The sequence below is a fragment of the Anolis carolinensis genome, chromosome 4 (genome assembly GCF_035594765.1).
Source record: "Anolis carolinensis isolate JA03-04 chromosome 4, rAnoCar3.1.pri, whole genome shotgun sequence".
Lineage (NCBI taxonomy): Eukaryota > Metazoa > Chordata > Lepidosauria > Squamata > Dactyloidae > Anolis > Anolis carolinensis.
The window spans coordinates 234,164,255-234,190,057 of record NC_085844.1 but is presented as its reverse complement, the minus strand read 5'-3'; the positions used below and the strand labels follow the sequence as shown (position 1 = coordinate 234,190,057).

Here is a 25,803-nt window from a genome sequence, read left to right as displayed (position 1 = left end):
CTTACAACATCTGTAGAAATCATTGGTATTGGCACACAGAAAATATGCAGAAAAGGCAGATTTGAATTCAGGCATCTGTAATTTAAAAAATCAGGTGATGGAAGATACCTATTAATGAGTGTCTTGGGTGCCTATTGAAATAGACAGTATTAAGGAACCACAGCTGAAGAAACTTACTACTGTTCTCAAAATCCTCTAGCCAGCACTGTCACACTGGCTGAGCTACTAGAAATTGTAATCCAAAATAATATTTCCACATTCTGATTAGGAACCTGTTGCCAACACAATAGAATGCATATCTACTTGCTTATGCTCTTTTTAAGGCCTTTTTCAGGGGTTATTTAAAATCTTTGAGCATCTTGACTGTATTTATACCTCCTTTTGCAGATGTTACTATAGTTTTGGTTTCCTTCAACGTGTGTATTAAGGCAGTTTCTCAGCTTTACAGGAATACGCAAATAACAGTTCTTATCTGCCTATATGTAGTATTGGATGTATGGAAAAAGCGCAAGCATCAGTATTTTAATATATATATTTTATCATCATGAAACCGCTTTCCCACCCTCTAAAACACAAAAAAAAAAAAATCAAGCAGAAAGTATTATTGGAAATCCACACAAGGGCACCACCAGGGTGCAGCAATTTGAAAACGTCTATATTAAGAAATTAGGTGGCATTCCTGTTTTCCTCCCCAAGAATTAAATCATGGGTTTGCAGCTGGTGGTTTGAAGAAGCCTATCTTCCGGAAATAGCGGACAAGGAATGGCACAGAGACTAAGGTGATGCTGATGCGGACTGGAGCAAACAGTTTGTGAACGGCATATGCCAATAAAAAAGTGCTTGTCCCGGCAGCTAACTTGGATTGCACCAGAGATTCATCAAATCCCAGCTTGAAGAGAATAGCAGTCATGTCCACTCCGCTAAAAGGGAAGAAAAAGCATACCACATCTTAACTCTGAACAGGATGCTTACGGATTTTAGAAGTACTTTTGTTTTAGAAAAGTAACAAAATACCAACTTAAAGGGAAGTGCTCCTGTTAAGGCTAACATGAAACATGGATAGTGATTTTAATGCTGTTCAGGCCAATTGAAAACAAAATACAGTAGTAAGATTCTTCTGACTCGCCAATGTGTTATATACATAGCCTTAGATCAGGAGTGGATTACAGACAGTCCTCATGTTACAAACATCTGACTTATAAATGACTCATAGTTAAAAATGGGGGTGAGACAACAGGAAGTGAGAGAAATGTAGCACTCCAGAAGAGAAATTCACTCCTGAAAGGGTTATCATGGGAGAAAGGTGTCTCAACTGAAGCTTTCTCATCAGTCCTTGTTTCCACAACAAGCCAAATTTTTCAAAATACAATTATTACAAGGCAGAAAGTGGGGTGAAATCCTCTAACCAAAGGTAGGCAGAAAAAGAAATGGTACAGGGATATTGACCCTTCCCTATGCTGTCCAAATCTGATATATATTAGAGTTACACTTTAAAATGTACCTGTTCTGACTTGCATACAAATTCAATTTAAGAACAAACCTACAGAACCTATCTTGTTTGTAACTTGTAATATTTGGACTACCAAATATTTGGTTAAACAAACATGGTACCATTAGCTGGGCTTCTAGTGGCTGGACCAAAATATCCTGGAGTCCAAAGATTCCTCACCCCATATATTAGGTGGTTTGAGCTTGGGCATGGCTGAAACTCCTGAAATATCTCTATTCAAAGCTCTTATGACCATTTCTGTTGTCCTTCATAAGTTGGAATGCCAATTATTTTCAGCAGTGATAATACTACTCTTGTAAGTTTTCTTACAGTCCTAAAGAATACAGGATTCTACATCACAATAGAAAAGCAGCTGCCCATAATAATCAATTTTACTCGAAAAAGCAGAGAGTTATGAGGACAGTCTATGTGGGATAAATTAATGTCTGAGATAAGATCCTGTAGAGTGCAGGGCAGGGAAGGTTTTAACCTGAATCCATCAAGTAGTGCAATCACCAGCACAGCTTTGGTCCCCAAAGTTACCTCCAAATTCTGGGTTTCACTCCATGGCATATATCTCCCACAAGTCTAATCCATCTGCATCCAAGGTATAGTTGGTCCTCCAAATCATGAATTCTGCATTCATGTATTCAACCATCCATGGCTTAAAATTATCCCCCCCCCCCCCGGCTCACCTCAAAAAATAAGTTTTGCTCTTGCAGTGTTATATACAGAATAAAATTTTCTTATGCCATGGTGTATAATGGGATTTGAGTATTTGCAGGAGGTCCAGGAACCCAACCTCAGCAGGTGAAAAGGACCAGCGGCACTTATACAAAACTTAGGTGCTTGGGCCTAACAGCCACTTCTTCTGTTTCTCTCCCTCTTACCTCAATTACTCTTTTCTCTCAATTGTGATAGTTAAGAACAAAGGCTGAGACCCTGCAACATGGAGACATAGTGGAAAAAATCGGCAGGCAAAACCAGTACATACCTGTTTTTTTCCTCCGATTTTAATCTTTCTATATGCATTCCGTACTCCTAGGGGACAACCATGTGTTGGCTTGCCTGTGAAGAATGGCAGACACCTAACAAGCATCTGGCTATATTCTTATATGCAGAAATATAACCAGAACAGAAAATGATGTGGCTACAGGGACATAGCCAGATGTTTCTCAGATTTCCCTGCTCCCCACCAGTCACTTCATGGTTATGTCATGGGCAGGCTGCAAGAATAATAGAATCACAGAGTTGGAAGAGACCTCATGGGCCATCCAGTCCAACCCCCTGCAAGAAGCAGGAAAATCTCATTCAAAGCACCCCTGACAGATGGCCATCCAGCCCGTTTAAAAGCCTCCAAAGATAGTGCCTCCACCACACTCTGAGGCAGAGAGTTCCACTTCTGAACAGCTCTCACAGTGAGGAAGTTCTTCCTAATGTTCAGGTGGAATCTCCTTTCCTGAAGCTTGAAGCCATTATTCCGTGTCCTAGTCTCCAGGGCAGCAGAAAACAAGCTTGCTCCCTCCTCCCTATGATTTCCTCTCACATATTTATACATGGCTATCATGTCTCCTCTAAGCCTTCTCCTCTTCAGGCTAAACATGCCCAGCTCTCTAAGGTGCTCCTCATACGGCTTGTTCTCCAGACCCTTAATCATTTTAGTTGCCCTCCTCTGGACGCTTTCCAGCTTGTCAACATCTCCCTTCAACTGCGGTTACCAAAGGGGTTGTCATTGAGGGAAGCAGGGCATTGCATCCCCTGTAACAGCAAGTAAGTGAGTTAAGTTGGAATTGCATCTGTTTAAGTCATGGACAGGATGCCAGTTGCAATCTCTTCAACCAGTACACAGTAGGCCCACTTATTGCACAAGCTTGTTGAACATAGTATCAGTTACAGTTACAATGACCAAGATATTGACATCTCCGTCCCATCCTCTGTTCGGATATCAGCCAGCAAGCTAATGCATGAAATCAAGAATTGGCTTTCTAAAATCTACAGAGATACTCGCAGGAACACCTCAGCAAATGGGAGTCCAAAAGGGACAGGATAAAACCTGGAACCTCAATCAGTGGCTGATACCAGATGAGAAACTCCCTCCTGGGCACACAAAAGACTGGGTGACTTGGAAGGCGCTGAACAGACTGGGCTCTGGCACCACAAGATGCAGAATTAATCTTAAGAAATGGGGCTACAAAGTGGAGTCCACAACATGTGAGCGTGGAGAAGAGCAAACCACAGACCCCTTATTACAATGCAGTCTGAGCCTTGTCACATATACAATGGAGGACCTTCTGACAGCAACACTAGAGGCACTCAAAGTGGCCAGCTTCTGGTCATAGGAAATTTAGTATAATGCCAAGTGTTTAACTTTGTAGTTAATTTTTCTATATAGTGTTCCCTCACTTATCGCGGGGGTTAGGTTCCAGGATCACCCACAATAAGAGAAAATCCATGAAATAGGGACACTATCTTTATTATATTATTTATATATTATTTTAGTAGTTATACACTATTTTAAGGCTTTATCAACCAATCGTGTGTTGATAAATCGCCGCCTCCTCCACCTCCTGTTGCCGCTTGGGCTCCTTTTCCCTCCCTTTGGCTTCTCCTTCCTCCCTTCCTTAGGCTGTAAATTGTAATTTTTTATGATTTATAATAGTCTTTTAGAGTTTATTGAAAAACCGTGAAAGAGTGAATCCGCGAAAAGTGAACCGCAAAGTAGTGAGGGAGCACTGTACAATATAACTGCATTATCAATTTGTTTGGGACATGATAAATAAGTTACACATCAAGAGGTTTAAAGACCACAGGTGAACCTAGCAATGCCTAGAGAAGTGTTTTCTCTACTGAAAATGATTTCTCTAGGCCTGCAGCAGAGTTGACCTAGAGTTGACTATGCTCAACTTCCACCAGAGGTTAACCACAGAATCATGCTGGAGACCTACAGATAACATTTATCTAGGCAATGCTAGATCCCTCTGTGTGATTCTATGGCATGCTTTGGCCAGAAGCCCAAAATATTGTTCATTTCAGGTTAGAAAAATGGGGTTCCAGATAATACCAGAAAACATATAACATGATCCCTTGCATAATATGTGGGCATACTATGAGGAATGTGGGGCCTTCCAGATGTTGAGGAACATCTCCTATACACAATTACCATTGATTTTGTCTTAAAAGTTATAAGAAATTCAATCCAACAAAATGTGGGAGGAGCCATACATTCACAGCAATTCAGCTCCACTAACCTACTGCAAATGCCAAGGAGAAAAGGCATAAACAGCTATACCTCAGAGTAATGAGTGTGGGTGAAGGAGGCATGAAAGTTGTCTGTATGGAAAGATAACAAGTGAGGCAAGGGAGGTTGAATTGGCCAGCTTGGCTCTCCTCTAACTTCCTTTTCTCTGTGGGGAATGCAAATCACACCCATCAGACACTTCAAAAAGTTGGCTGAGCCCTTAGCTCAGGATTCAGCTTGTTCTTGAAGTGCAAGATGGCTTTGATCACCTCTCATTTTTCTGGCACAGAGGAGGCAAAAATGAGAGCAGAGCACAGCTGTTGTCCCCAAAATACCAGCTAAGAGCTACTGGCTTCACTCACTTCCCATTTCCCCTGCTTGGAGAAAGGAAGCAGCAGCTCAAAATGCTCCAGCTGACTCTTTAGCTCAGGAGTAGGAATCATCCATTGGACTGTGATTCCAAGCAGCTCCTGCCTGGTACTGAGGTTGACAGTATCTGAAAGGTTGCATTTATCTTAAGTAAATTCTTGCTTTCAACATTCACAACTATTATTTTATGTTAGATGCAACATTATACCAAATTCCCACTCCTCTCCATGCCCCTGTGCCAAATAGTACAGAAAGCATACCTTGACACAGCCAAATAGAACATTCCCAGAGACATCAATGAAATCCCAACATGGAATGCCACTGCTACAGCTCCGTATTCCTTAAAAACCTTCTTCAATTGCTGGGATTTGTTGGGTTTCTTCCCATCCTCTTGGCTGGGATCTATATGATCATTTCCCAGGGATGTGCTAGTGTCCTATATTTGGAAGAAGAAATAATGCTGTCATTAAAATGTATGTTATGTTGCATCTTATTCGGCCAATGCACCCATAACAATGGAAAGCTTTTGCCAAAATGACCTCAGCTCCAGCTACCCATGGAAATAGAGCAGCATTTTTTTACATGTCATGAGTATAGGATTCCAGTCTGCAATGGAATGTACTGTAATTTTAAAAAAATGTTTCTTGGTTCTCTACTTAATTTATATCCTATTTTCATATCTAGTAATGTTGTCGTATTATTGATTTGTTTTAAAATTGTACAATGTCCATAGTAAAATATTATTTACAAGCATCTTATAAATGTACTTCAAAATATTGTATTTTATTAATAAAGTACAGCTGGCCTTCCACATGTGCAGGTTTAACGTTTGCAGATTTGATTATTCATGGATTTGATTAATATGTTCTCCCTTGGAATCTCTAGGTCCCCCAGTGTGACTCTGGCCAAATACTTCCATAAAATTGCACTGCAGATTTCTAGAAAGGACTACCTCTGGTTTAAAAGGTTGTGTTTTCCCCACTGAATCCAAGTGTATACCATTTAATACTGGTTCAAGGTTTTGATCAAAATATACAGTGTGGTAAAGGGAATATTTTGCTGGCTAATGGCTATAGCAATAATAATAATAATAATAATAATAATAATAATAATAATAATAATAATAATAATAATAATAATAATTTATTTTTGTACCCCGCCCCATCTCCCCGAAGGGACTTGGGGCGGCTCACATGGGGCCTTGCCCAACATCACAATATAAAATCAAAACAAAAACACAAATTTACAACAATAAATCAACAATCAACAATCAACATAGCACCATGATCAGCAGTACTACCATCCATTTGATACCATTTAGAAAGGGAAGGAGAGTTGCTGACTTAAAATAACTTATCCCTGTAAAAAGAGGGAAATTTTCCACTTCTTATGCAATTTCTAAAAAAACATTCTAAACACAGGAAATGGATCGCTGGGGAATTGCTGACAACTGTTTGCTCCAAGAGTGCTTTGAAATATTGTAGATCCAATAGAAAGAACTGATTCTGGGCAGGTAGTTGCTTTAGTGTTGTGGGGAAAAACAGCAGGCTGTGGCCCCTTAAAGGTTAATCTTTCTTCTGCATCTGTGACTCTTTGAAGTTATACCAAATCTCCCTGCCCTAGTTGTTGTTGTTGTTGCTGTTAGAACGAGTTTTGGCACTCCCAGCTTCCAAGAGACTCAGTAAATACATTCCCATAAAGGGACAAGCAAATCTGCAAGAGAAACAAGACTGCATGATGCAAATCCTCCTGCTTCTTTTGAAACAGAGAAGGTGATATTGCAAATATAGGGAAGAAGAACTGTTTGGAAGCCAAGGAAAAGGGAGATTTCGTAAAGCTGGGCACTCCAAGACTGGCTCCAGCCTCATCACTGGTATTTGTAGGATCTCCTTCACGCTACACAGGAATACCAAGGTGATATCTGTAATTGTCATAACTTTGATACTTTATCTGCTAAGTCTTTTGTGGGATTTATAGTTGCACAAGATGTTATAATCCTCTGTCACAGTGCTCCAGAGCCTCACTAAACTACAAATCCATGTAATACAGCCACAGCAGTTAAGTTTGGATCTCTCAAAGGAGAAGAACATCAAGAAACTATCTAGTGAAGACAGAACGTAATTTATAAAAAGGGATGTTACACAGGGGTATCTGCGCTGCAGTATATTTTGTTGGTGGGTTGTACTAACTTCAAGTACTAACGAATGACCCTACTTAGTTTTTTAAAGATTACATGGGATTTGGGGCCTTGAGGGTACTGAGCCCTCCTTATATCACAGAAGAGTTAAGATAGATAAAAGTTGTTACTATTGTCATCTTGGAGGCATTCCAAGCCTTGTTCACTTTTAATAATATATCTTTTCCTATTCCTTTCCTGATCACCTTCTTTGTGAATATTCAGTACAAGCATACCTCAGTCAACAAAACCTAACAAGCTCATTATTACGAAGGATTTTTACCCATTCTCCCTTCTGCCTAACCTTTGTTTTGGTGGAATTTTTCCAGTAGCATTGACACTGAAAGGATTGTGAAAAAAAGCTCGAGAAATACAAAGTTTTGGAATCAGATGTGGAGTAAGCAATAAAATAAACAAAGCTTTACTAGGGAAAAAAACCCAGGATTCTGCTGTAGCCATATGGGCCTGCTCTAAACAATCAAGGCAAACAGCAGCAGATTCCAGAATCCTGTACCGTGCAAAACAGAAAGAAAAAGGAAGAGCACGTAAGTGTCTTACCAGCTTACCCTAACATGTTTTAAAAACAAATGCATAGATTTGTATGTCTGGCTACCGATCTGGAAATAATAAGAAAAGTGGAGGCTGGTGAAAGAAAATATTATCCTTCAATAGCATTTTGAAAAACATCTTCAAGTCTAGAAAGTCCATTTAGTTTAATTTACTTATTCAAAGTTTGCCTAACCTGGTTGCCTATTTGACATACATGTATACTGTTGCTTTGGAATAAAGAAAATACTGGAATATCCTCTACTGCTTCTCTTTTCTCTGATATAGAAACTTAATTCTATTCTTTCGATATAATGTGCTGCACCTGGAAGCCTCTGGGGGCTGCAGAAACAACAGCAAAAGCAACAATAATAAACATACAAATATAGCTGTAAACACATTTCCAGTTTTGAAGTATGCGTATTTTTTATGTGTCAGTGAACGCTACTACCATTTAAAAGGTAGACAGCTGCTCTTCTGGGAGAAGTAATCCACCAGTTTCTTTTTATCTAGAGAAAGGCCAGGCTGGAAAGCTTACAAAATTTGAGGACTTGGGAACTATTTATGAGTCCCATGGCTGTAGTTTGTTAACACACAACGCACAATGTATACTATATATATTCTTCAAATTCAAAGATTCTTCTGCTTGTATGTGACAAAGTGGATTTTTAAAACCCTCATCTTACACTAATGTTTGGCTTGCAGGTGCTATAACATTTTTGTTTTGCTGCAACAGACTTAGTACAGCTGCCACTTGGAAATAGCTGCTAGTTCATACAAGTTGACAAGGACCGGAAGGCATAGTTTGTGCAATGTACACTGGCCTGTATAGTTGTCCAGAGTAAATGATAAGGATTCTATAATATTTTATATAGTTTATAAAGTTACAATTTTAACAGATCAACTAAAATTTTGGTGGATTCCTTGGAAGAAAGTCAAGAAATGGAATATTTATATGCTTTCAAGTAGCTTGCCGACTTACGATGACCCCGTTAATTTCATAGTTTTTTTAGGCAAGGAATATGCAGAGGTGATTTTGCCACTTCCTTCCTCTGAAATATAGTCCCCAGCACTTGGTATTCGTAGGTGGTCTCTTATCCAAGCATTAACCAGGGATGACCCAGCTTAGTTACCAAAATCAGATGGCTTTAGGGTATTTAGGCGATTATCTGAGTGTGATACTATAACATAACATGAAAAAGGAAGTTCAGTATTAAAAATGACTTTCCCTTTTAACAGTTAGCAGCAGCAGTTTTAACTGCATATTTATCTCAAACACCTTTGACTGAGAATTGTTTGGATATAACCCCCCCCCCCCCAATTAAAATTCTATTAAAAGGCAGGAAATTTGGATAACTAAAATGCTTGCCAACAAGTCAACAGCTGTTGGGATTGGGCATTCTGTCTTTTGGAGAAGGTTCAAATTTTAGCTTTTAGAAAATACTAATAGCAGTAACAACCCATGGCTTGCAAAGAGAGATTCATTCTGCTTCAGAGCTTGCTACTAAGTGCCATTTTTGTTGTTTGCCAACTTTGCCTATCTCATTTTGCCCCTTAAATCAACATTTCCCAAGAAGAATATTTGAAAATGTCAGAGGCAAAGGTCATATCAGGAGCTAAGATGTAAGAGGTTCGGCCCAACCAAGGAAGGGGCAAACAGATAAAAGCCGCCTAGTTTATCGGTGGTCTAGCGAAGAAGGGAAGAAAGGAACGGATGTCAAAAGGCTTTAAGTGATGGGAACTGGCAGCCATTCAGCAGCTCATCATTATGCCGCTCTACGCCAACACTTCTGCTCAAAATAGCATCGAGTGCTTCCAGCTGAAAAACACAGGACGGCAATGTAAGAAGGACAATGAGCCAAGAACCTCTATTGCTTTCTGTCAAGCGTGAACATGCGGGGGGTTCAGGGCTGGGACATCAGCAACCTTTGTATGAAAAACAAAATTATGTCAGCTCTCTGAAAAAAACAGTCACGCTGGGGCTGGGGGGGCGGGATGAAGGTTCATGGCAACGGCTCTTCAAAAAGAAGAGTTAGATTGCAACAGTGGGATTTAGGAAGTCTAGCATAAAACATATATTTTTATTTATTTTATTTCCCAACTTTCCTCCAAAGTACTCAAGGCGGTTTATCACAGGGCTGCTTATTACATGACCTTGTTGAATGGTTTCAGTTAAATGAAAAGAGCTTCGAATAGCATATACTTGCACTGTAAGACATAGTGCTGCCTAGAGAAATGTTATATGTAGCTGTTCGTCTATACCAGTGGTTCTCAACCTGTGGGTCCCCAGGTGTTTTGGCCTACAACTCCCAGAAATCCCAGCCAGTTTATCAGCTGTTAGGATTTCTGGTAGTTGAAGGCCAAAACATATGGGGACCCACAGGTTGAGAACCACTGGTCTACACTGCAGAATTAATTTGACATCGGGGTTGTTATATGCCTTTCGGGCTGTGTGGCCATGTTCCAGAAGTATTCTCTCCTGGCGTTTCGCCCACATCTATGGAAGGCATCCTCAGAGGCTGTGTGGCTGTGTGGCCTCTGAGGATGCCTGCCATAGATGTGGGCGAAACGTCAGGAGAGAATACTTCTGGAACATGGCCACACAGCCCGAAAGACATACAACAACCCTGTGATCCCGGCCATGAAAGCCTTCAACAACACATTAATTTGACATCCCTTGAACTGCCATGGCTCAATGCAAGGGAATCCTGGGATTTAAATTTTGGTGAGGCATCAGCACTCTTTAGCAGAGGAGGCCTAAAACCTTATAAAACAACAACCACCTTTATTGCATAGCAATCAGCCATGGCAGTTAAAAGTGTTGTCAAACTGCATTAATTCTACAATGTACATCCAACCTAGGTCTCCAGCGTGACTCTATGTGGTCAAGTTCTGCTGAAGGCTGACCACAAAATTTTGCTTGAATCCAAGACATACGCAACTCGCATTGTTAAATTGAAGAATAGTTCTACTACTTTATTTCCTTTCCATATACTAAATTTTAAACTAGAAAAAACTGTAGATCAAAACATCAGGAGGTCCAAAGGTCCACTACTCTTGAATTACAACAAGCTGCAGTTATTACAGACCAAAGGATTGTTGGACAGATTACTGAGATAATAACACATAGCAAACTTCTATGGTTCAAGCAAATCGAATGCTCATGGAGTAATAAATGTGTTAATCTTTATGCTGCCATGGAAGAAATGAAGATAGTCAGTCCTTGGGCAAATACTAGACAATATTCCTATGCCCTCAAATCCAGGCAAAAATAACCTTGACGGAAGGTCTGGGAGTCACGTAGTCTTCTGGATGTTGGTGAACTACAACTCCCAGCTACCTTAGTGTAGCCTATGGTGAAGAATGCTGGGAGTTCTAATTGAGGGCTTAATGCATATATCCCAAACTTCCAAAGATAGGGTGCAGTCAATGTATTGCAGTAAGCTGAGTGTTGGACTAATAAGACCAGGGTTCGAATCCCCAATCAGTGATGGAAGCTACTGGGTGACTTTGGGCAAATTACATTCTCTCAGCCTCAAAGGAAGGCAAGGGCAAACCTCCTCTGAACAAATCTTGAAAACCCAACAATGGGTTTTGGGTCAATGTAAATCTGAAATTACTTGAAGAAACACAACAAAACATTGGATCACTGCCTGCAGTTAGAGTAGAGCACTCCATGCATGCTCAGAGAGCCTCTTTCCACTGTTTTCCTGTATTCCTCTCTCTCTCTCTCTCTCTCTATATATATATATATATTGTCAGGAACAACTTGAGAAACTGCAAGTCGCTTCTGGTGTGAGAGAATTGGCCATCTGCAAGGACGTTGACTAGTGGATGCCAAGATGTTTTTGATGTTTTACCATCCTTGTGAGAGGCTTCTCTTACGTCCTCGCATGGGGAGCTGAAGCTGATAGAGGGAGCTCACCCGCTCTCCCTGGATTTGAACCACCAACCTGTTGGTCAGCAGTCCTAGCGGCACACAGGTTCAACCCATTGCGCCACCAGGGGCTCCATTTCAGTCTTTCATCTCTGGAATAAAGTGCTTTATAGGCCACCCTCCCCAATAACAATAATATAGCTACTTATGAAAGCGTAACTACCCCAAAGTTATCAGATCTTAACTAATCTCGGAAGCTAAGCAGAGCCAAGCTTGGTTAATAATTGGATGGGGGCTGCCAAGGAATACCAGGCGCCTTGTGCTGTATTTTAGAGTGGCCTAAATATCCTGGAGGCACAAGATTCTGCTTGATCTTGGATGTTAAGAAGAGTCAGCATTGGTTAATACTTGGATGGAACACCACCAACAAACACCAGCTGCTTTAGGAAATATTTCAGAGAAAGGCAAAACCACCTCTGAATATTACATATCTAAGAAAATACTATGAAATGCATGCAGCCACTATAAATCGACAGGCAACCTGAAGGCATATAAATGTTGTGGTTTTTAACTCTGAATGTCATAATGGTTCTAAACGGGGAATTTTTAAAATATTGTTTATATTAAATCCTGTTTTAATGTTTGCATCTTGGTATATATTAAATTGTATGCTAATGCTTTTATGTTAAGCTGCTTTGCGTCTCCTGCAGGAGAGATGAAGCGGGGTATAAATAAATACAAGAAGAAGAATAATACAGTTCTTTCCCTATATCTCACTGTTCCTTCATCCTTCCTCTCTGAACTGCTGACCTCACGGTCTGCTGTTCGAATCTGCGAGATGGTTTGAGCTCCCCTTTGTCAGCCCCAGCTTCCCATGCAGGGAAATGAGAGATGTCTCCCACAGGATGGTAACACATCCGGGCATCCCCTGGGTAACCTCTTTGTAGACGGTTGATTCTCTCACACCAGAATTGACTTGCAGTATGTTCTCGATTCACTTCTGATACGATTAAAAAAACTCTTAACCAGCAGAAATATAATATTTTGGATCATTTCTGCGCGCCACAAAGTTTGTGCTCATGGATGCGTCAGAAAGCAAAGGTGACACCTGTGGACTGTTTTCACTGCAGGATTAATACCATGGCTGAATGCTATAGAATCATGGGAGTTGTAGTTTCGCAAGGTCGTTAGCCTTCCCTGCCAAAGAGGGCCGGTGCCTCAATAACTACAACTCCCATCTTTCTATAGTATCTAGCCGTGGTAGTTAAAGTGGTGTCAAATCAAATTAATTCTACGGCGGAGATAATACTCTCAGATTTTGGATTTTTTTTGTATCGTGTCAGAAGCGACTTGGGAACATACTGCAAGTGGCTTCTGGTGTGAGAGAATCGGCTGTCTACAGAGACGTTACCCAGGATGTGTTACCATCCTACTGAGAGGCTTCTCTCGTATCCCAGCAAGCTAGAGCTGATATACGGGAGCTCACCCCATCTCACAGATTGGAACCAGCAACCTTCAGGTTTTTTTTGTGTGTGTCAGGAGCGACTTGAGAAACTGCAAGTCGCTTCTGGTGTGAGAGAATTGTTCGTCTGCAAGGACATTGCCAAGGGGACGTCCAGATGTTTTGATGTTTTTTATCATCCTTGTGGGAGGCTTCTCTCATGTCCCCGCATGGAGCTGGAGCTGATAGAGGGAGCTCATCTGCGCTCTCCCCGGGTGGGATTCGAACCTGGCAGCTTTCAGATCAGCAACCCAACCTTCAAGTCACAAGGCTTTAATCCACTACGCCACCTGGGGCTCCTATACCTTCAGGCCAGCAGTCCCGCTGGCACAAGGGTTTAACCCATTGCGCCTAACAACATCTGGAATTAATGGAGACTGGCACTGCTTTTTATTTCAACACTGTAGAAAGAATGCAGCCTGACAGCTCTTGAATTGCTAAGGAGTGGCAAAGCTATGGAATAAATGACAGCCAAGAGTGCTGGTGCTTGCCCAAACTACAACTCCCAGGATTCCACAGCACTGGGCACATGGCGCTAAAGGGGTGTCAAGCTGCGTTTATTCTGGGGTGCTGAGCCACCCGTAGGCCACGTGGAAACTACAACTCCCAGGATTCCCTAGCACTGGGCCATGGCGGTCTGAAGCGGTGTGAAACCGCGACCATCCCACAGTGTAGGCGCCCTTTCCGAACCCACCTTCCGGGCCCCGGTGGAGTAGGAGCGGATCCCGGTGCTTGGCGGCCAGGCGATCTCCGCCGCTGCCCGTGTAGGGCGCAGGAGCAGCAGGAGCAGCCCGTGGCCCTTTGGCGGAAGGTGGCGGCGAGCCCCGAAGGTGGTGGTGCTGGTGCTGCCGGGCTCCTCCACCTGGAGCCTCCCCTCCGTCGAGGCGGCGGAGCAGCCGGAGCGCGGGAGCCAAGCCCGCAGAGCGCAGGGCCGGCCTAGCCGAAGCATGGCTGGCTGGTCCCGCTCCTCGGCTGCCTGCTTGCCTTCCTGCCTCCCGGTGCAAAGAGGCGGCGGCTCAGGCCCCGAGAGGGAGGCGGGAAAGAGGCACCCGCGCCCTCCTCCTTAAAGGGCCCGCCGCCCGCCTTAGTCACCCGAGGGGGCAGATCTGCCACGGCTCTGGGCGGTGGAATCAGAATCCGAGAGCGGGAAGAGGCCGCACGGGACATCCAGTCCAACCCCTGCCATGCTGGAAGAGCACAATCCAAGCACCCCCGACAGATGGCCATCCAACCGCGGCATAAGCGCCTCCACCACACTCCGAGGCAGAGAGTTCCACTTTTATTTTTATTTTTTACTCCCAAAGTATTTTTTACTCCCAAATATGCGCTAGGTACTATTTTCAGGGGATGTCTTATTTTTCCATGAAGAAGAATTCACATTTATTGTTGAACAAAAAAATGAACATTTATTCTATACTGTACAGTAACTTGTCATCACAAACCAATACAGTAGAGTCTCACTTATCCAACATTCGCTTATCCAACGCATTTTTGTAATCAATGTTTTCAATACATCGTGATATTTTGGTACTAAATTCGTAAATACAGGAATTACTATGTAGCATTACTGCCTACTGAATTACTTTTTCTGTCAAATTTGTTGTATAACATGATGTTTTGGTGTTTAATTTGTAAAATCATAACCTATTTTGATGTTTAGTAGGCTTCTCCTTAATCTCTCCTTATTATCCAACATATTCACTTATCCAACATTCTGCCGGCCCGTTTGTTGGATAAGTGAGACTCTACTGTATAACCAAACCAGACAAACTGTGACCTTTGTCAAGAATTCCTTGTTACTACCATTATTTCCATATACAACTGGTATGTACATTTACCAATCCTGCATGCTATGGTGTTTTGTTTGGTGGGCGCCGGGCATGCTTCCAAACCAAAACTTTGCTAGGTCTTACTTTTGGGGGAGGCCTTATATTTAGCAATTCAGCAAAACCTCTACTAGGTCTTATTTTTGAGGGATGTCTTTTTTTAGAGGAAACAGGGTAGGTGCGGCTGGTGGGGACCAGGGACAAGGCCCTCTCAGTGGTGGCTCCTCAGCTGTGGCACTCCCTAGTGAACTCAGACGGGCTCCCTCCCTCCTGTCCTCCAAAAAGAAAGTTAAAACCTGGCTATGAAACCTAGCGTTTGGAGAGTAGTACAGAGCAACAAGGAGCCCTTGGTGGTGCAGCGGATTAAACCGCTGAGCTGCTGAACTTGCTGACCGAAAGGTGAGATCCCGCTATTAGCTCCAGCTTCTGCCAACCTAGCAGTTCAAAAACATGCAAATATGAGTAGATCAATAGGTACAGTATAGTCTCACTTATCCAACATAAAACGAATATGTTGGATAATAAGGAGGGATTAAGGTAAAGCCTATTAAACATCAAATTACATTATGACTTTACAAATTAAGCACCAAAACATCATGTTTTACAACAAATTTGACAGAAAAAGTAGTCCCATACGCAATAATGCTATGTAGTAATTACTGTATTTACAAATTTACCACCAAAAAATCACAATGAATCTAAAACACTGACTACAAAAACATTGACTACTAAAAGGCAGACTGCATTGGATAATCCAGAATGTTGGATAAAGTGAATGTTGGATAAGTGAGACTCCCCCTCTGGTGGGAAGGTAATGGCACTCCATGCAGTCAACTCAACACAAATGACCTACTCTATACACAATTGAAAATAAACCAGTTCAGTAAACAATATGTCTGGCAAATTAGTTATACTGTTTAAATTCACAGTAATAACAAACAACGTCAAATGGATTGTCCAATATACATTCTAATGCCGAGAAGAATAAGTCCGCCACAACCGGTTTCGGCCCCGCATCCCAAAACCTGTCGTGGCGGACTTATTCTTCTCGGCATTAGAATACACAACGCCGACTGCATTTCAATGTATATTGGACAATCCATTTGACGTTGTTTGTTATTACTGTGAATTTAAACAGTATAACTAATTTGCCAGACATATTGTTTACTGAACTGGTTTATTTTCAATTGTGTATAGAGTAGGTCATTTGTGTTGAGTTGACTCAGGAACCCATTTAGATTGTACACTCCATGCAGTCATGCCAGCCACAAGACCTTGGAGGTGTCTACGGACAATGCCAGCTCTTCATCTTAGAAATGGAGATGAGCATCAACCCCCAGAGTTGGACACGACTAGACTTAATGTCAGGGGAAAACCTTTATCTTTACCTAGTATTTGAGTGAGCTTCTTTGTCACAAAAGTCGAGCAAGAGAACTCGATTCATAGGATGTGGAGCTCCTTGCCAAGGGAAGCTTGGCCGCATCTTTCCATGTGATTTTTGCTTTCAGTGTCTCTTCAGGTACAACCCGCATTTTAATTGTGCTTTACCCTATTTAATTGCATGGGTGTGCTTTTCAAAATTCAAATTGTATTGTAGTTATCTGCCTTGTGTGCCAATTGGTGTAGGTTTTACAATGTCTTTAACTTTCATGATCATTTCCTCCAATGTGTTCACTGAGCAAAGGCCAAACACAGTGGTTGTCATTTTACTTGGGTTTTTAAAATTATGTCCCAGTTTTAATTTGGGGCAGAATTCCTAAGTGCATCTACACTGTAAATTAAAGTGGTTTGGCAACACTTTAAACTGCTATAGCTCAATGCAATGGAAACCTGGGAGTTGTACTTTGCTGAGGCACCGGCACACTTTGGTACAGAAGGCTAAAGACCTTGTAAAACATACACCAAAAAGGCTCTCTTAGGCCCCTTCTACACTACCATATAAAATCCAGATTATCTGTTTTGAACTGGATTATATGGCAGTGTATATAGGACCTTAGTGAAACATACCTGTCAGGGAAATAGGATGGATTCGAAGCCATCCTCCCGAAGATCACAGAGCTCAGGCAAGGTTTATATAGAAAGAGGTGGAAACCTAAACAGGAATTTTCCTGCCCGGGAAGCTTTCCTGCTTTGAACCACAAAGGAACCGCAGGGTTCAACACAAGATGGAAACAATGTCCAAACAGCATGGGGGGCGGATGTGTGTACACACAGAGTAAGAATGTGCTGCAGAACAGATGGGCCTTGAAGAAGTAACTTCAAGGGAGATTTGCATGTATTAACACAAGGGCTGTTCTTACAGATTGTGTAAGCTGGTGACAATGAATCGGGGCTTTATGCATTGTGCGCAGTAGGCCTGGCACCCAACTCCCAGGCGCTTTCTAAAAAGGATCAGTAAATGGAATTTGTCCAAAAATGTCCTTGCCTGCTTGTCCCCTTCTTAGACTGTTCAGGCTCTAATGTGTGCCATTCATGAGGAAATAATACGCAGTGTTCATTCCTGCAGATCCTCCACTTCTATATAAATAAATTCCCCACACAAAGAAAATACCTGCTCTCTATTCAGTGCTTGATGCCTGTTCATGGAATAGTAGTATCTAGCAGTGCACTGGTTTTTTAAGGCATTTATAATAGATCAATATTCCTATCCTCCCTATAAATCATACATTGTTGTTCTTGGATATGCTTATTTGCAACACTACTAATTTTGTGTTGTCGAAGGCTTCCATGGCCAGAATTACTGGGTTGCTGTGAGTTTTCCGGGCTGTATGGCCATGTTCCAGAAGCATTCTCTCCTGACGTTTTGCCCACATCTGTAGGAAGGCATCCTCATAGGTTGTGAGGTATGTTGGAAACTGGGCAAATGAGGTTTATATATCTGTGGAAGGTCCAGGATGGGAGAAAGAACTCTTGTCTGTCGGAGGCAAGTGTGAATGTTGCAATTGGCCACCTTGATTAGCATTGAATAGCCTTGCAGCTTCAAAGCCTGGCTGCTTCCTGCCTGGGATAATATTATTAATTGTAATAATAAAATTTCAAACTTCTGCAAGTATATAGCTTCAACGCAACTCGTATATATTTTGTTTGCACGTTGGTAGTTATTAACTACTGTCAGGTCAAATTCAATATATGGGACCATAAGTTGAAAACAACACACAACAACAAATGAATGAGAGACCTTCAAATCCCCCTATCATTGACCATTCTTGCAAATAAATGAAAAGAATATTCTGCTTTTATAACCACAGCAAAAGTTTGAGCATGTACTTACATTTCCACCACCAGCCTTCATTCAAAACATAAGAACAAATTCTGTCATTGTTCGTTTGTAAAGACTGTTGAGTGGAAGAATGCCCTTGAAAAAGTAAAGCTGGGATGAAAGCTCAAATGTGGATTTTTCAAGATTAATCCATGAATGGGAGATACAAACATGGGTAGATTTCATGTACAGTTTAGATTTTGATGTAACATTTTATGGCAATATAGTATTTGAAAGAGGAGAAAACATTTGTTGCTTATCAGTATCCTTCATTTTGTTGCATCTGTATCAGTTGACAACAACATCAGTAGGGTGTGTCTCACTAAATGCTATCTAAACCTACCACGTTAGAACTGATGAATCTGTTTGTTCGGATATAGGCTGCATCGTTACCTCCAAAATGTATGAGACTGTACAGTCAAAGATTTTACTGAGCCTTTCTGTAAAAAAAAAGGAATAAAGAAGAAATTGCATTGCACTGTAGAGAGAAAGTGTGGTGTAGTAGTTTAAATGTTGGATTATGATTCTGAAGACCAGGATTTGAGTCCCTCGCTTGGCCATGGAAACCCCATGAGTGACTTTGGGCAAGTCACACTCTCTCAACCTCAGAGGAAGGCAAAGGCAAACCCCCTCTGAACAAATCTTGCTCAGAAAACCCCATGGTAGGGGTCACCATAGGGTCTTCATAAGTCAGAATTAAAGATGCACATCAAAAATAGAACTCTATATACAGAATCCTAAACCCAAACAGAAATAAACTTAAGTCCCAAATGTGAGGCAGATCTGTTTACATCGATGAACTCATCCCTCTTGCCAAGACATATCTGAACATCCAGAATTTGCCATTTTTTTATTTTTTTTTGCCCGTCAGTTAAAATTTTGGATTCAGCTTGGATAGAGAAGATCCCTGTTTGAATTCCACTACAGCTGTAGTTTCACTGAGGCTGCAGTCCTCTGCCATTTACTTGGCAGTAAGCCTTACTGACAGCCCAGCTGGGCTGAAAATGCTGAGGGTGAATGCAGGGTCATGAAAGGACTCATATTCAGGGCTTGATCCTGGATGAGGATGCATTGTTGACCTGGCATGTATCACAGAAATGGGCTGGATGAGGGGTATGCTCTTGGTGAGACCTGGAGGATGGGGTGCTGGAGTTGCAATGGTCTAAATGGGATTTCACATACATACATACCCAGGTAGGTAAAGGTAAAGGTTTTCCCCTGACATTAAGTCTAGTTGTGCCCAACTGGGGGTTAGTGCTCATCTCCATTTCTAAGCCGAAGAGCTGGCATTGTCAGTAGACACCTCCAAGGTCACGTGGCTGGCATGACTGCATGGAGTGCCGTTACCTTCCTGCCAAACCAGTACCTATTCACTTCACATTTGCATGTTTTCAAACTGCTAGGTTGGCAGAAGCTGGGGCTAACAGCGGGAGCTCACCCTGCTCCCTGTATTCGAACTGCTGATCTTTCGGTCAGCAAGTTCAGCAGCTCAGCGGTTTAACCCATTGCACCACTGGGGACTCCCGTCAGGTATTTTATCCCATAGTCATCAGGATTTGATCAGGTTTATCTGAAGATGGTTGGTTGGGACAAGGTAGAGTTTCTGTTGGTGTACCATCCACTCTATTGCTCAATAGTCTCTATTTCTGAACTAGTCAAAATGGTCTTGGTCATGGTGTTGAGTCCCTTCGCTTGTGAGGCTGAGGAATGCTAATACCTATATTTTAATTCTATTTACTTTTAATTATATCTGGTTCTGCATCATTGGATTATGTGGGCCATGCTTTCTAGGACCATGTTTCCCCCATTTTTTTCTCCCCAAAATGCCCCAAAATATATCTAGGGTAATTTCTACCAAATATGGAATCTCTTGAACCCAACCCAGATGAAACTGAAAAACTTTACAAAATTTTATTTTGCCTTGAAATGGCCCAGAATGCCATCTAGGGCCCCAAGAAGTTCCAAAAACATATCCTGGTTACTTAGCGGTCATTCCCTGATGTGTGTGTGTGTGTGTGTGTGTGTGTGTGTGTGTGTGTGTGTGTGTGTGTGTGTATATATATATATATATATATATATATATATATATATATATATATATAATGTGTTATATCTGTATATAACCATGGAGAGTGTGTTTGAGAATAAGAGAGAATGTGTGTGCAAAATAGTACATAACTATGGGTCTATCTGTTGCTGTCATATGTCCCCTGCTATACTTTCCTAGCCCAAATCTGGCCCTCCGTGGAAATAAGTTTTCCCTCACTAGTGTACACTGATGCCAGCAGAGTTTTGGGAAAGAATATATCCCAATCTGTATTGAAAATGACAGGGATTTAACCCACCACCTTAAGCCTGAACTCTTACAAAAAAGACAACTCTGTTCTTGCCCTATTGTTTTCACCCTTTGTTCTCTAATAATGATGGTTATTAGCAATGGCCTTCACAGCAGCTATCTTATCTACACTTAACATGACAGAAGGAACAAAATTGTTAGAATTTCAAAAGTCTGAAGGTTTTGGGCTTCTCACCCATATAGTTAGTCATGCTTGGCATAATTAGTGCCATTTACATCACAAATAAAACTGAATGAACAATCATGAATGCTGTCAAGATTATATACCTAGTTTTCATTAAATGAACAAAGAAGAACAGTATTTCTTGAAAGGTCAGTAATTGTTTCCTCTTTTATCCACCCCCACCCTCCAAACACCTTGAATCATCTTTAGTTTATCAGTATTGCTATTTCTGTTACATTTCAACTCTTAAAGAAATAAGCTTAAATGAAGGTATCGGAGAACCATTAAAAAAGCAGGGATCTTCTGGAATCTTTAATGCCATTATAGTAAGGAAAATTCTGGGAACTGTGGGTTTTAAAAAAGTAATATGGTATATCCCAAACTCTGTTTTGGAATATGGGAAATTTATAGTTAAACTAGAAATATAGGAAATGCAAAAACTATTTTTTTTTATTTTACAAGGTTGAAATGCTTCCCCACGCAAACATCGGATTTAGGATTGCCAAATCTAAGTTCTTTTGAATTATGTCCAGCTAGGAGACAAAGGTGCAATTTCTCCAATTTTGGTGGGCTCATTTCTAGAAAAGAGGAAAGAGCTGTGTGCAATTTTTCAACAGTTTGCACAATTCACAAAGAGTCCTTGGGGAAATTGATTTAATTTGCTGTCTTTTCCCTTTCAATCCCTCTGCTGTCTGCGCTCTATTCTGCATTCATCTTCTGGTCAGAAGCCTATAGACTAGATTAAATGTTCTTTATTTTGTCTCCTTAAGTCCCAAAATAACTAAGATTTCTGTTTTAATTTTCCAACAGGGAGATCTGTCTGTGGCTTTGAATGACAAGACATAAACAGATATGGGTGGTACCTAAGGCATAACACTTAATATCCTCACTAGAGACCATCTTTAACCCTCAGATTTTGGTCTTGAAACCTCAGGACCGGGGACAGTCCCACACTGGCAATCCAAAGCCTTTTCAACCTTTCTTATAGTGTAAGCCTACATTTGGATATTCAAAAGCAAGCTCCGTGACTTCAGAGTGGCGTAGTACCCCTAAGGTTACCTATTTGCAGCTGAAAATCTGTCAAGTGTAACCTTATATTAGCTCCATGCCTTCCAACCAAGTGCCTGAAATGGTGGAACAACAAGCTGCACCAATTCCTATGCCGTATCTGTAGGTGAATTGGTGCTGAAACATTCTTCCAGGACTCCAGAAAGAAAACCAGGCCACCAGCAAGCACAGTGTATGACCTCTGGCTACTAAACGCAGCCGCTAAATCCATTCATTTTTAATCTCTGTTTAGCTTTTACAATACTCCCTTGCAACCTGAGTCTCTCCTTCAGCTTGTAAAGTATTACCAGGCTTAATGCTATGGATCCCAGAGGGAAACATGAGTACAGATGTGATGGTAAATGTACTAGCCGGCTGCTGAATATTCATGAAATCAAACATGATACTCTGGTTCCTGGGGGACCAGTATGTTCTACTACGGGAAGGTTAGACTGCTATGTTTTGTGGAAGTGGGGCGCTCAAACTCTCCCACTGCTTGAAAAAAGAAACCAAGAGCTGTCCCTACTCATTGCAGAGCAGAGCAGTCCTTGCAATAGCCTTGTAGAGGATGAAGCCTTGGCACCCCTCAAGCTCCAAAAAAAAGTAAATGCTGTCATTACTAAAACTTCCTCCAAGAAACATGAAATAGTGCCTTTTTCCACTTCTTAAGAATGAATAAGGCAAGGATCTCCTCTCTCCCAAGGAGAAGACGGGAGCAACCACTGATTGCATCTACACTGTACAATTAATGGAGTTTGACATCACTTTAACTGTCACGACTCAACGCTGTGGCATTCTGGGAACTGCACTTTGGCAGAGAAGACCAACAACCTTGAAAAACTACAACTCCTAGGATTTCATAGCATTGAGGCATGGCAGTTACTGCAATGTCAAATAATTCTAATTTAGTGGTTCCCAACCTGTGGGTCCCCAGGAGTTTTGGCCTACAACTCCCAGAAATCCCAGCCATAGTACCAGCTGTCTGGATTTCTGGGAATTGAAGGCCAAAACATCTGGAGACCCACAGGTTGAGAACCACTGCTCTAATTCTATGTTGTAGATGAATCCGCAATCTCAGTGGTTCCAGAGTAAACAGTGGAGACAAGGCTAATATATTTCATGGTAGTGTGGAAAAGGGGAATTTCAGCAGGTGTTGTTTGGTACTTGGTTGTGTGACATGCATCACGTCAATTTCCCTCTTCTACGTGAAAAATAGGTATTTGGCAGCGGTGGGAAAATGGATATTAAAAAGATTTGAAATTGCAAAAATCATAAGTTTTTGTTTTAATTAGAAAGAAAGCCTGGTAACTTTTTTGACATTTATAAAGAGGAGAGAAAAATAAATGTTGCTTGTGGGTTTTGAATACTATTTTTTTCTTTTATTATTAAAAGGTATAAATGTAATATTATTAAGGTTAATAGAGGAAGTGAATGTGTCATCAGCTTGGAAGTCTTTTTGATGTGGGTTGATAGTTTGCAGTGGGTAGTTACTAGGCAAGGTGTGCACTTTGTGTAGGTGTTTCTTTTCTTTATTGTATCCTATTTGTGTTTTAATGTTGATTATAGTGTGTAGTGCTTTCTTTTATATGTTACATAATAAACAAACATACAATTTTGTTTTTTCCTCTCCTACACAACCATTAGGGATACAGAAAATGACTGCATGCAGCATTTCCTCCATTAATCTGAGGCTGACCGTTCTTATGGTTTGTAATTTCAGGAAACAGCCACCTCTGTGCAGAGCTAGCCACTGGCATGATGGAGGCACAGAGATGCTGTCTTCATACTCAGGGCCATAGCCAGACAAAAAATTGCAGGGTGTGTGTGTGTTTGAAATGTTTTTTAGCAAATCATGAAGAGTAGTTCCATAATGCAAAATAATTTAAAAATCAGGCTCCGTCAATAAACTTGGGCACTCAAGACAGATAAACTTCAGTGGACACTCATAGGGATTTGGTTAATTATCAGTTAAAATTCATGAGTAAGCCAGGTTTTTTTTTTAAACCTGAAAATTTTTGGGGAGGGGGGTTTGAACCCCAACCCCCCCCCCGACTACAGCCCTGTTCATACCTATCCTTTCTCTTTTTAGTGGTTTATGTTTCTTTATTAATCAGAGCATGCTTACATTTGTTCATAACTTAACCAATATATTTATATGCATATTGCATCTTCAAGTGTATCATTTTTATAAGTCAGGACTTATGAGAAAATCCCATTTTTTCTATCACTGTGAGGGGAGTTGCACCTGAAAGCTTAGCTTCACTTGATTTGTGGCAGTAAATATGGTGCTTTTTTGGTACCCTTCTGCCTTCTCTTCAGCTACAGTCTCCTAATGCCAGTATTACCTCCATACACCTATCCTTTCTTAAGGGCACTGTTGCTTCTGACATCTACAGGAGGAGGAAAAATATTGAAAACTGTTCTTTTAGCACTTGTGTAGCAGAGGGAATTTCAGGAGATGTTGGCCTTTATGCCACCATGTTCTAAGCAATGACGGCTGAAATCGCTTCTTCTACACAACCATTAAAAGTATAGGAGTCATCTTCAATTTTCAATCTGGCAACCCTAGACAGGCAACCCTCCTCTTCTTCAGGATTGGAGAAGCAATGGTAGTAGATGAGAAGGACAAGTACCAAGGGACTGACAGTTTGGAACTGCCCTGCCATCTGTGGTGACTGCCTCACCAAATCTAACATCAGCACCAACCCCAAATTGAATATAATACCCATGGTCCTCCCTGTGGGGTGTATAATAGCTACAAGAGAACAGGTTCTCCTTTATCTGCCATGCGTTTAATGCTCCTCGCTTTTGCATTTAAGGCTTCAGCACACATTGGAAAGAGTGATTCTTCTGCTAGCTTTCAGCTGGCTGAAGTGGCTTTATGTCTGCACATTCCTCTTCTGCAGGGATGAGCTGGCACAGCTTCTCTACTGGTTGGTAACAGAAGATAAAAAAGCCAAAAAGGGAGGAGGATTGCAGGAAAAGTTTAGCTGTGCCAGATCCAACCTCTCTTAGCCCAGGGTAACACCTACTATGCCATCACAAGGTATTCTAGGACCAGACCAAGGTCTTTGGTCTTTATAGTACAGGGGTAGCAGCAGAGCCATAAGCTTTGGCGACAATTCATATTGCATGATGCCTAGGACAACCTGTTGTTGGACTGCCACCTACCTGCAACAAACCTGTTCCCTGGTATTAACAGGCAAACCCATTCCCTGATTGCACCACAACTTACTTTGTGCAGTGATCCCAGAGAGTTCCCATGTTGGGAAGTTCTTGTTACCCTGATCATGCGAATGGCATGGGAAACTGGCATAATGTAATAAAGTCTGATGCACTTGCAATATCTTTAGTCTGAAAGGGCAGGGGTCAGAATCAGATGTTTTAGATACCATAATGTTTCTATACTTGGCCTGCAACCATTTCAGAGAGCCAGAAGGGCACTGTAGATTTTTAGATTCTAGGCCAACCAGGAGTTCAGCAGACCTCTTTTTCCTGCCTGACAGCGACTCTAAAAAACAGAGAAGGCAAAAAAAGTACACAATTGCAAGGGTTCCTCCCCCCCCCCCCCCCCCACAATTGATGGTGGCTGGTTTGGGAGACTTGCTGTAGGCCCTGTCATTATTGGATTTCATTTATTCTATATTAATAAAATTTGTAATAAGTGGAATGTGGTCTTGGCTTCTTCTCTTGTCATTTTTCTTCACAGCTGTAGTTTAGAGCAGAAGCAAATTCCTCATGGTTGGCTCTGCTATAAAACATTTGGGGATCCATTTCTGCAAAGCAAACAAATCTCTTATGTTCAGGCTTCCCACAGAGGAAAACAGTAAACAACCTCTCTCTGCCGAGAATTCTGATTAGTCCAATTAGGAAGTTGACTACTATCAGTGATTACACCGAGCCAGCCTGCCTGTCTATTAATATACTATATCCAACTATTCTGGGTCAGCAGGGAC

At 41.4% G+C, this 25,803-nt stretch overlaps 1 protein-coding gene across 1 annotated transcript; it reads right to left on the bottom strand.

Annotated features, from left to right (window-relative positions):
• Positions 1 to 518: 518 nt before the first annotated feature.
• fam210b (family with sequence similarity 210 member B) lies at positions 519 to 14,291 on the bottom strand. The gene is made up of 3 exons (XM_003223742.4): positions 13,891 to 14,291; positions 5,357 to 5,532; positions 519 to 920 (listed from the first exon to the last, which is right to left on the bottom strand). Exons 1-3 carry the CDS (start codon positions 14,143 to 14,145, stop codon positions 704 to 706), a joined length of 648 nt encoding a protein of 215 aa, XP_003223790.1. The 5' UTR covers positions 14,146 to 14,291; the 3' UTR covers positions 519 to 703.
• Between the last annotated feature and the right edge of the window lie 11,512 nt (positions 14,292 to 25,803).